This window comes from Budorcas taxicolor, chromosome 2 (genome assembly GCF_023091745.1).
Source record: "Budorcas taxicolor isolate Tak-1 chromosome 2, Takin1.1, whole genome shotgun sequence".
Lineage (NCBI taxonomy): Eukaryota > Metazoa > Chordata > Mammalia > Artiodactyla > Bovidae > Budorcas > Budorcas taxicolor.
This window is the reverse complement of record NC_068911.1, coordinates 136,401,859-136,412,941: the sequence shown is the minus strand read 5'-3', so window position 1 is coordinate 136,412,941 and position 11,083 is coordinate 136,401,859. Positions and strand designations below refer to the sequence as shown.

The following is an 11,083-nucleotide window of genomic DNA, read 5'->3' as shown; positions in this document are numbered from 1 at the left end:
GGCACTAGGAGATAGAGTCTGCCACAGTAGTCTTCCTTCACTTCATCTCAGAGTCTCAAAATGACGTTCTTCGGTCTAGTCATTCAAGAAAATTTGGCATCAGTGGCCTAACAGGAGGCCACGGTGGCTGGCTGAAGACAAGGCAGGCCTTTCCTATCCAGAGCAGTGGTGTTGAGCAGGTGAAGAGGGGCCAGCCGGCTTGCATCTGGATAGGCGTCCGTGTCAGGAGCGGTAGGCCGCGAAGTCTCGTGTTGGCGCATAGGGCTGGTAGTGCCTTCGGGTGGGCCCTGGCCTGCGGGGGGTCATGTTCATGTAGTCGCTCTGATGCATCCTGTTTCTCTTACTCTTCATCTGTGAAAAAAAAAAAAAGACGTGTCATTGTGCAGGGGGTAGGACACAGAGAGAGGTGTCTGGGGAGGAGTTCTACGATTTGGGGACAACCACTCAGAGCATGGCCAGTCAAATGAAGCCATGAATTCACTGAGCACCTTGGAGTTCGATGGTTAATCCAACCCGACTACTTTGGACTCTTCCAAATTAACTTGAAAATTTTGAATCGAAGAAAGTGTTTTAGAGAAAGGCACCCCTGTTATTCTCAATGCAGCCATGTGGATGAATTCCAAAAGCATGTCTAATTAACATATCAACCGTTGATATGTGAATATTCTTAAAGGTCCTTCCTCCTTTGAAAAGGTTAAGCATCCCCATGGCAATCTTCTTACGTTAACCATTTGCTTAAATAAGCCATTTTTCCCCATAATTAACCAGAGGAACTTCAGCCCTCCAGAGTCTGGAATAGTCACAAATATATAGCAGTGGAGTCCAAATTAATTGAGTGTTACATTCTAGGCAACTAGTTACATTCCTGTTCCTTTATGTGTATGTACATTTCCATTCGGGTTTCCCTGGTGACTCAGGTGGTAAAGAATCCACCTGCAATGTGGGAGACCTGGGTTCAATCCCTGGGTTTGGAAGATCCCCTGGAGGAGGGCATGGCAACCCACTCCATTAAAGACAATGGCATCATTCATCTCCATTCCTCAGACTCAGCTCCCTCTGGATGAATTTCTACCAGGGCTGAGGGAAAGAAGGGTGATACTAACCCTGGAACAAGAGCTATATACACCATGAACCTTAGCAAAGTTTTGACTGAGGGTTAAGAACATCTTTTCTGGATCAATGTGCTGGTAAAATTTACTTGTTTCATAAAAGACCCATAAAAATTCTAAAAATAGAAAGCCATCCAGATTTCTGGATTTAGAGTTCTCTAAAATGAAAAAAAAAATGTCTATTTCTTGGCATATAGGCCTGATGCAAAGGTGAATACGTTGGACAGGAATGTCATGAACACCTGAATAAGTAAGCAAAAGACTGGCCTTGTTTCCATGCACTCCTACCTGAGCCCTTCCCATCTTCTTTGTGAAAGGGCCATGAGTTAAGTGCTGAAAGTTGGCAAAACACTTGTTTTCAGGCCTCATCTTTTGAATTCTCAGCTGCATTCTAGATGATCCATTATTCTCTCCTTTCTGAAACGCTCTGTTTTGCCTTCTGTGAGATGGTACTTCCAGGTTTCATCCTACCTTGAAGAAGGATGGCCACTGTCTCCTTGCCTCCTTTGCAAACTCATTCTTCCTTAACTAGACATTCAGTGTTAGAGTTCCTCACGGTCCTAGGCATTCTCCTCTACTCATCCTCTCTCCTAGGCAACTTCATGCATATTCACAGCTTCAGTTATCACCTATTTCACCTGAATTTATATCTCTGGATTAGACCTCAAAGGTGCTTTAAACTCAACATGTTCAAAGGCATGAAGGCTGGTCCCCTCTAGTGTTTCTCATCCCAATGAGTGACACTATCCTACATATAGTTGCCCAAGCTAGACCTCCTAAGCTTCATCCTTGATACCTCCAGTTCCCTTATCCCCTGTCCCAGGGGACATCTGACAACATCTGAAGACATTCTGGGTTGTCACAACTAGGATGAGTGCTACTGGTCTCTAGTGGGTCGAGGCCAATGATGCTGCTCAACATCCTACATTGTACAAGGCAGCTCCTGACGACAAAGTCTTACCCAGCTCAAAATGTCAGTAGTGCCAAGACCAAGAAATCCTGGTCTGAAGAGTCTGATCATGAAAAAGAAAGGAATGAAAAGGAAGCAATGGATACAAATACATCATCAAGTTAGAGTGAGTTTTGTTAGACTGTTTGGGTCCTCCTTCTTGCTCATACTCAGAGATGACTGATGATCGGAGCCCGGGTGACCAGAAGGATAGTGTTCCATCCACAGGTATAAGGCAAGAAGAGAGGTGAAGTAGGTTTGAGAGTGGCTCTCAATTCAGTTTCGGTTATTTGGGATTTGAGATGATGGATGGATTATCTAGCTGGAAATAAGAAGAGGACAGCATTAAATAGACATAACTGGGGGATTCATTCAGAGAGAGATAGCTATGGAAACCAAGCGTGTGAGGGAAGTTGCCCTTGAAACATCTTGGTTCTACATCCTTTTGATAAATAAAAGACTAGAGTCCTCTTGAGCACAGGGTTATGGCAGGGAAGGAATGACACAAGAACTGCCCTGAAATAAATGTGAAAGGCTGCTGCTGATATCGTGGGAGGCAGGATAATACTTAGTAAGTTAGTACTTACTCTAACTCTGAGGACTCCTCTTGCCAGACTTTTAAGGACAGTTTTTGCCTCTGGACACTCAAATTAAACTATAGCCAATTAGAAGGACCCCCATAATGAAGATGTCTTGATTCTGAAGTTCTCTGGAGTGCACCAAAATTATGAAAAATCTGCTGCAGTCTGCTCCCATGCTTACCCTCTTGCTGTTATCAGATAGAAGATTTAGTCATTTTCACCCTAACTGTAAATACAACAGTGGGGTAGAAATGACACATGCATGGCTGGGAACAGTAAACAGAACCCACAGTGTCCATGAGCATGTAGCATATGTATATGTGTGTGCAGAGCACTCACTTTACATGCCTGGGTGACTAAGTCATTCAACCCTTCACCATTCAATCTATGCCACAGGCGTGTGATTTTTATTTCAGAACCACTCCTCCCTTTCTCTTCCTCCTACCCCATCCTTACCCATTCATTTCTTGGAAGCAGCAGAAAGACACAGGTAAACATAAGACAATATATTTAAAAGACATGGTCTTCAAGACCCCACTGGAGGGACTTCCCTGGTGGCCCAGTGGTTAAGAATCCACGTTGCAATTCAGGGGATACAGGTTTGATCCCTGGTCAGGGACTGAAGATTCCACATACTGCTGAGCAACTAAGCCCAGGTGCAGCAAGTACTGAAGCCCAAACTACAGGTCCATGTGCCACAATGTAAGATCCCACATGATGCAACTGAGACCTGTTGCAGCCAAATTAATTTGTTATTAATAATTGATTTTTAAAAGCATATCCACTGGATTTAAAGACAGATACTACCGTACACACACTCCCCATAGTGTGATTTATAGAGGAGAAAACTGTTTTTTAAGTGTTCCTTTAGACTAAGAAGGAGAGTGGGCTTACCAGCTCCATGGAGCAAATGGAGGATTGAGTGAGGGTGACAGGTGCTGGTCTGTGGCCGCCTGGCAGAGGAGAGCTCTTTGTTTACTCGAATGTCAGCAACAGGTCAAGAACTGAGATAGCATCTGCAGCTGCTCCCAAAAACCCACTCAGCCTAGAACTGCTTAAGGCAGTACATCACAGGTCCTCAGGAAGTTCCGGAAAACAGCAGCTTACACCAAGGCACAGTGCAGACCAGCCAAAAATAGGATCCTAGAAAAGTACCCCCGAAATGGCTAAACTCTAGGGATCCCTAATGATCTGCCTGCCTATCTCAGTAAAGTGCTGGTTGCTTGAACAGTAACAGTATTGGACGAGCTCAGGTAAAAATCCTGTGTTATTCAATGAAATATGCATATATATTTATTCTGTCCCCTTTTGGTCAGAGAGTACAAACACCTATGTTTGAGATGAGAATAAAGGGTACTTCTTATTGAGTAACCTCATTAACCACAAGAGGCCACAGAAGAAGATAAGGTATACCAAGCACTGAGACTTCCCAATTTTCAGGGAGCTCATGAGACAGAAAGAGACCAGAGCAGGTTTGCTCAAGACAAAGCAAGATGAACCTCACTAGGAGTTAGTGTTAGTCAGTCATGTCCGACTCTATGTAATCCCATGGACTGTAGCCCATCAGGTTCCTCTGTCCATGGAATTCTCCAGGCAAGAACACTGGACTGGGTAGCCATTCCCTTTTCCAGGGGATCCTCCTGACCCAGAGATCAAACCCAGGTCTCCCACACTGCAGGCAGATTCTTTATCATCTGAGCCACCAGGGAAGCCCTAGGAATTAGTAGCGCTGCCAAAGAAAAATGTATTGCATTATGATATTTCCGAGTTGAAAATCTACTTTTTAAACTCATTAAAAATGAGAAGCCACTTTTGTCCCTTTGGGTAATTCGAGCCACTTAGTATATTAGTTATATAATATATAATTAAATTATAGTTATATAATATATAACCAGTTATATATTATAGTTATATAATAACTGATACTCTAGTGCATATTGACAATACATTTTAAATGGTGAGTAATACCCTTCTGGCCTCAAAAAGTTAAAACAGTTTCCAAAATTACTTTTCACAAAGCTAGGAAAGTACATTGACCTAGGTCAGCATGGTACAGGGGAGTACCTGTCCTAAAATGTACCCCCAAAAGACACTGCGCCTGGATTTTAATTAAGAAGTTGTTATTCTAAGGGGATCAAGATAAAAACAGGAACTGAGTTTCTAAATTATATCATTGACAAACTCCACAGAGGTTCAAAAATAGAAGGTATCTTGGATGAAGATAGCAAGATCCACAAAGATGAAGGGACTCAACTAACATCAGAGAAAGAACTTGGGCAATATTTTACTACATAAAAGGCCCCCATCAGGGCTGGGCAACTTGCAGAAGGCAAGGCAGGCACATTCTCAAGATAATATCTGGTATAAAGGATTTCCAGGAACAAGCAGCCACTTTGGTGCTTACAGATCTTGCTGGAGGTACAGATTAGGCAACAGGCTGCCTGACAAATGTCCATCTGTCCCTTGGTCTCCCCAAACGGGAGAAGCATGCGGGAAACAAGGGAGAGGCAAACTTTGGCCATAGACCAACAAGAGTTTAAAAGGATTACAGGCTGAATTCATCCTGGGCATGACTGTGAACCCAACTGCCCTCCCCCTCCACTCATGCCCTGCCCAGCACCAAGGCAATAGTAAATAGGATGGCTTCAACATGACATGACTCCCAGAAATCACTGATTCATGTACAAATCAGATGTATGGACTGTGCCTTCAAGAAGAGTATGGTGCTCCAAGCATACTCATTTAAGTCCTTAGTTTGGCCTCTCTAGGGGTTATCAATTCATAGGTATTCTATAAACACTAAACTAAGTGTATTTAATACCAGAGGGATGGTGAATATCCAGAGGAATAGTCTTTATCCTTGAGGAACATACATCTCTTGTTGAGGAAATGATTCATGCATGCATCTAACTACTAGAAAAAAAAATTCAAAGACAATATGGAATGAATGCCATCCTGTGTACATAAGAACAGCAAGCTTCTGAGTAAGAAAAAGGAAAGAAAATAAGGAGGTCCCTGATTCACAGTATATATGGTTATCAATATGTGTTCAAACCTAGGCCGAAACTTCAATACTGAAGAAGATAGAGAAAAACACTATAAGTTAATTGTGTGAACAATTGCAAAACTTTGTAAACTCCAATTCAGCAGTGAGAGCTCAGAACAGTCTAACTCCCATTATAGTTTCATAATGACAGCACCATACTTGGCCTCACAAAATTTAACTGCTTCAGAAGAGATAAAAATATGACTCAGATAAACAGACCTAGTTTCTTTGCTAGGTTTGAATGTGTAATTTCAGTAGTCAAATTTCTCATGATTTTTGACCATGAACAAAAATTGTTCATTGGCTTCAGTTGCTTAGATTCCCAAGTCACTTATGTTTTTATACATATTTTATATGTCATAATGATATTGCAAAATGGCAAGAAGAAAACTAACTTTCTACCTTAATTTGTCCCCCACCCTAATTTGCCTGTTTAGCTTCTTACTTTCCTAGCCACCTAATCAATGGCTTCTGGAACATAAAACTCACATCAGATTTTTATTTCAGGTAAAACTGAATAGTCTAAAAGAGAATCTAGCAGGGAAACCTACTCAAACCTAGCAGAGAAAAAGAAAATAATCACATGTTAAATGGAAAATAAGCCACATAGGCAAAATTCTTGAATATGTCCAATTGCTTATGCAATAGAAAAGTTACATGAAAGCAATGCTGTTTCTCTTACCCAGCAGTTAGAAAGAGCCACTGTTACTAGCAAGCTATAGAAAACTAGCACTCCGTTTACCACCACCAAGGTCCAAAATGGCTTAGAAGACTCAGGAGACTGGGGAGATGGACAAAGATGTTTCTCTGAAAAACAGAATAGAGTAGATTAAATGATATGGGAATGGCATTTGAGTACGTTTCCTTCCTTCTTCCCAGGGCAGAATGTGAGAGGAAACAAAATACGCAAAATATCACTAGCTTAACATATGTAGACCTCCTCTCTGGTTTTCCTCTTTGAGAGTTAGCCAACCCCCACCACTGATCATGACCTAGTTTTCAAGACTGTAGTTGAAAACTGTTACTTGAGAGCAGACATTGGCCAAGTGGTACATTACCTTTCACATGGATAATGGTGCCATTACTCTTCTCATTGTCTATGTAAGGAGGAGGATAAAGAACCTCAAGTTTGCAGAAATAAATATCTGTTTGGTTGACATACAGATCCTGGAGGTAGAAAGTCACTGTTTCATTGCCTACTTTCACGGTGCAGTTGAATTCCTTATTTGTTGACTGAAGTGGATGGGAGTGGTTTCCATTCACAGCACAGACCTCCACAGCGCTATCTGCTCCCTTATAAAGGGATGCCCGGAACTCCTTTGAGAAGAGGTTGTACGTGTACTTGCAGCTGAGATTGACCTCATTGTCGTTTACCACAAGCATGGGCGACTGCTTCACCAAAATCTTGTTTTCTGGAGGGGGAGAAAATTATTTGCTTTAAAAAAAGAGTATGCTAAGTCACTTCAGTCGTGTCCGACTCTGTGCGACCCCATAGACGGCAGCCCACCAGGCTCCCCCGTCCCTGGGATTCTCCAGGCAAGAACACTGGAATGGGTTGCCATTTCCTTCTCCAATGCATGGAAGTGAAAAATGAAAGTGAATTTGCTCAGTCATGTCCGACTCTTCGCTACCCCATGGACCGCAGCCCACCAGGCTCCTCCGTCCATGGGATTTTCCAAGCAAGAGTACTGGAGTGGGGTGCCATTGCCTTCTCCAAAAAAGAGTATAAAGACTTAAAAAAGATAAAGAGAGAGATAGGGATAAGAGGAGAGACAGAAGGGGAGAAGAAAGCACTGATAGTTTGGACTCCATCCTAAGTTCTATTTGTTTGTCACTAGCTTGCTTCATGGGCTTCTCAGGTGGCTCAGTGGTAAAGAATACACTTGCCAACATAGGAGATGCAGGTTTGATCCCTGGGTTGGGAAGATCCCCTGGAGAAAGAAATGTCAACCCACTCCACTATTCTTGCCTGGGAAATCCCATAGGCAGGCTACAGTCCACAGGGTTGAAAAAGAATCAGACATGACTTGGCGAATAAACAACAACAGCTTGCTTCATAAGTTGCTTCCTCTCTTTAGTCTCAATTTTTTAATACACCGTGACTGCTGAGCAAAATAAAAATTCTAGGTTTATTAACTTTCTCTAAGTGAAAAATGGGTGAGAAATGGGATGTTAAGGTTATTCAAAAGTTAATATAGGTAACATATATAACTATTATTAATAATAATAGTATCTTTGTATGATTTCTTAGATTTCAAAGCACTTTTCAATATAACATCTCATTTTTTTCTTCCTCCAGTTCCACAAGGAAGGAGGGCATGTATCATAAGATGAAACTGAGAACCAGGGCTATTTTGTAGCAGAATTGGGACTTAAAGACTAGCTCTGACTCTAACAAACCATGCTAACTTTCTAATTTGTAAGTAATTAAAGTAATGGAACACACCCAGAAAAAAGAATATAAGGACTTTTTTTTTTTCTGAAATCAAGATATGTTAATTAACAAACAGATCTCCAGCAAAGACTTTCTCTTGGCAGACAAAGACACAGGAGCTCTTTGGGAGATAATTGCACTGAATGTTTACATTTTGATATTATGTTCATTCTCCTTTGAATGGAACAGTGGAGTAAGTTGAAAGGCACTTGGAAGGCAGAAAGTGGCCTTCTGTTGGTACTGAACACCACAGCTATGCATTTGGAATTTTTTAATCTATGCTGAAATTTCTAACAAACTAATCATGCTTAATTGTATTAATTTACTAATCAAATGGTTTACTTGAAAGTGGCTTTTAACACCTGACATAGATAAACAAGTAGATTTGTATTGATATTTTAAGCTATGATTCATCCTTTTATGAAGGAATTTAAGTGTTTTGAAACATTTTTATTTTATTGTCCATTCCAAGAATAGGATAAAGAGGTAACAAAAATATTACCCAACGAATTTATCCTCCACAGCAAATTCTGAAGGCAACCTTCCAAGACGCTTGCATATTTCTTTCTTTAAATCACAGAAGATGGAAGAGGCGCAAGAGGCCCACAAGTTATTTCTCTAGTCTGTCTTCTACCTTTATGTTATCCTCAGTAAATGATCAAAGAATTTGGAGACCACCTAGCTCAGTCTCTTCACTTTTAAGCAAAGAACCTGAAATCTGCATAAGGGAAGAAAGCATATCTATTCTATCTTGTTTTTCCCCCACTATATCCCCATTCCCTAGCACATGACATTATATTCCCTTTTTGGGTAGTGACTATATGAGACCTAGAAACACTGGATGATCTACCTAATATCACTGAGCAGATGGTGAGCAAAGTGAAGACTAAACCCCAAGTAAATTACAATCACTTGAAAAATAGGCCACTGAAGCACTGAGAATCAACTTTGCAACCAAGACTTTCCAAAATTATCTAAAGCAATAAATCACTTGGTGTCTTTGATTCAAATTTCAACACAAAATACTTTTTTTTTCCCTATTGCTTTGAGGTATACTAACAATTGTCTACCTATTTGCATTTTTTGAAAAGGGTTATTTGAAGCAATACACCCACATATCCATACTGAAGGGTCAATAAAATAATCTCTTACAATGAAATTTACAGTTGAAACTGGATTTGAATCCATGAAAGTTATGACCAACCTAGATAGCATATTGAAAAGCAGAGACATTACTTTGCCAACAAAGGTCCGTCTAGTCAAGGCTATGGTTTTTCCAGTGGTCATGTATGGACATGAGAGTTGGATTGTGAAGAAAGCTGAGCGCTGAAGCACTGATGCTTTTGAACTGTGGTGTTGGAGAAGACTCTTGAGAGTCCCTTGGACTGCAAGGAGATCCAACCAGTCCATTCTAAAGGAGATCAGTCCTGGGTGTTCATTGGAAGGAATGATGCTAAAGCTGAAACTCCAATACTTTGGCCAACTCATGTGAAGAGTTGACTCACTGGAAAAGACTCTGATGCTGGGAGGGATTGGGGGCAGGAGGAGAAGGGGACGACAGAGAATGAGATGGCTGGATGGAATCACCGACTCGATGGACATGAGTCTGGGTGAACTCCAGGAGTTGGTGATGGACAGGGAGGCCTGGCGTGCTGAGAATCATGGGGTCATAAAGAGTTGGACACGACTGAGCGACTGAACTGAACTGAACTGAACTCAAGTATTTTGTTTCTGCTTTGGGGGAAACAAAGCTGCACAGATCACTAATAGATTTTCATCTCCTACACGTGCCTGCATGCTCAGTCATGGCTGACTTTTTGTGACCCCCATGGACTATATAGCCTACCAGGCTCCTCTGTCCATGAAATTTTCCAGGCAAGAATAATGAAGTAGGCTGACACTTCCTTCTCCCAGAGGTCATCCCAACCCAGGAATTGAACTTGCATCTCCTGCATTGGCAGATGGACTCTTTACCACTGAGCCACGACATCGTTCTCAGTCCTAGTTGTACACCAAGAATCTGTCCCTGGGGACTTCCCAGGGAGAAGTGGTTGAGAATCTGCCTTGCAATGCAGGGGACTCTGGTTTGATCCCTGGTTGGGCAACTAAGATCCCACATGCTGTGGAACAACTGAACCCAAGTGCCCCGAAGCCTAAACACCACCACTAAAGAGTCGGTGCACTGCAAGGAAAGATCTTCCATGATGCATGGAAGATCTTGCCTGCCCAACTAAGACCCAACACAGTCAAATAAACAAATAAATAAAATTTGTCACAAAAGAAGAAAAACATGTGCCTGACTCCCATTCCCAAAAATTGTAATTTAATTGGTTAATGCTGGTGGAGGATAGATTGATTTTTTTCATTTTTTATTTTTTATAGCTTATTAAGATATAATTCAGCTTCCCTGATAGTTCAGTTGGTAAAGAATCCACCTGCAATGCAGGAGACCCTGGTTCAATTCCTGGGTCAGGAAGATCTCCTGGAGAAGGAATAGGCTACCCACTCCGGTATTCTTAGACTTCCCTTGTGGCTCAGCTGGTAAAGAATCTGTCTGCAATGCAGGAGACATGGGTTTGATCCCTGGGTTGGGAAGATACCCTAGAGAAGGGAATGGCTACCCACTCCAGTATTCTGGCCTTGAGAATTCCATGGACTACAGTCTACGGACCTGCCTCTTGAGAAACCTGTATGCAGGTCAGGAAGCAACAGTTAGAACTGGACATGGAACAATAGGAAAAGGAGTACTTCAAGTCTGTATATTGTCACCCTGTTTATTTAACTTATATTCAGAGTACATCATGAGAAACGCTGGGCTGGATGAAGCACAAGCTAGACTCAAGATTGCCAGGAGAAATATCAATAACCTCAGATATGCAGATGATACCACCCTTATGGCAGAAAGTGAAGAGGAACTAAAAAGCCTCTTGATGAAAGTGAAAAAGGAGAGTGAAAAAGTTGGCT

The 11,083-nt window shown here is 41.7% G+C and overlaps 1 protein-coding gene across 1 annotated transcript in view; it reads right to left on the bottom strand.

The window, feature by feature from the left end:
* Positions 1 to 222: 222 nt before the first annotated feature.
* Positions 223 to 11,083, bottom strand: part of CD28 (CD28 molecule) — a 33,987-nt gene continuing 23,126 nt past the window's right edge. The window contains exons 2-4 of the mRNA XM_052653272.1: positions 6,744 to 7,097; positions 6,368 to 6,492; positions 223 to 351 (exon numbers count right to left, since the gene is read on the bottom strand). Coding sequence (XP_052509232.1) covers positions 223 to 351; positions 6,368 to 6,492; positions 6,744 to 7,097 — 608 coding nt within the window. The remainder of the gene's footprint in view (positions 352 to 6,367; positions 6,493 to 6,743; positions 7,098 to 11,083) is intronic.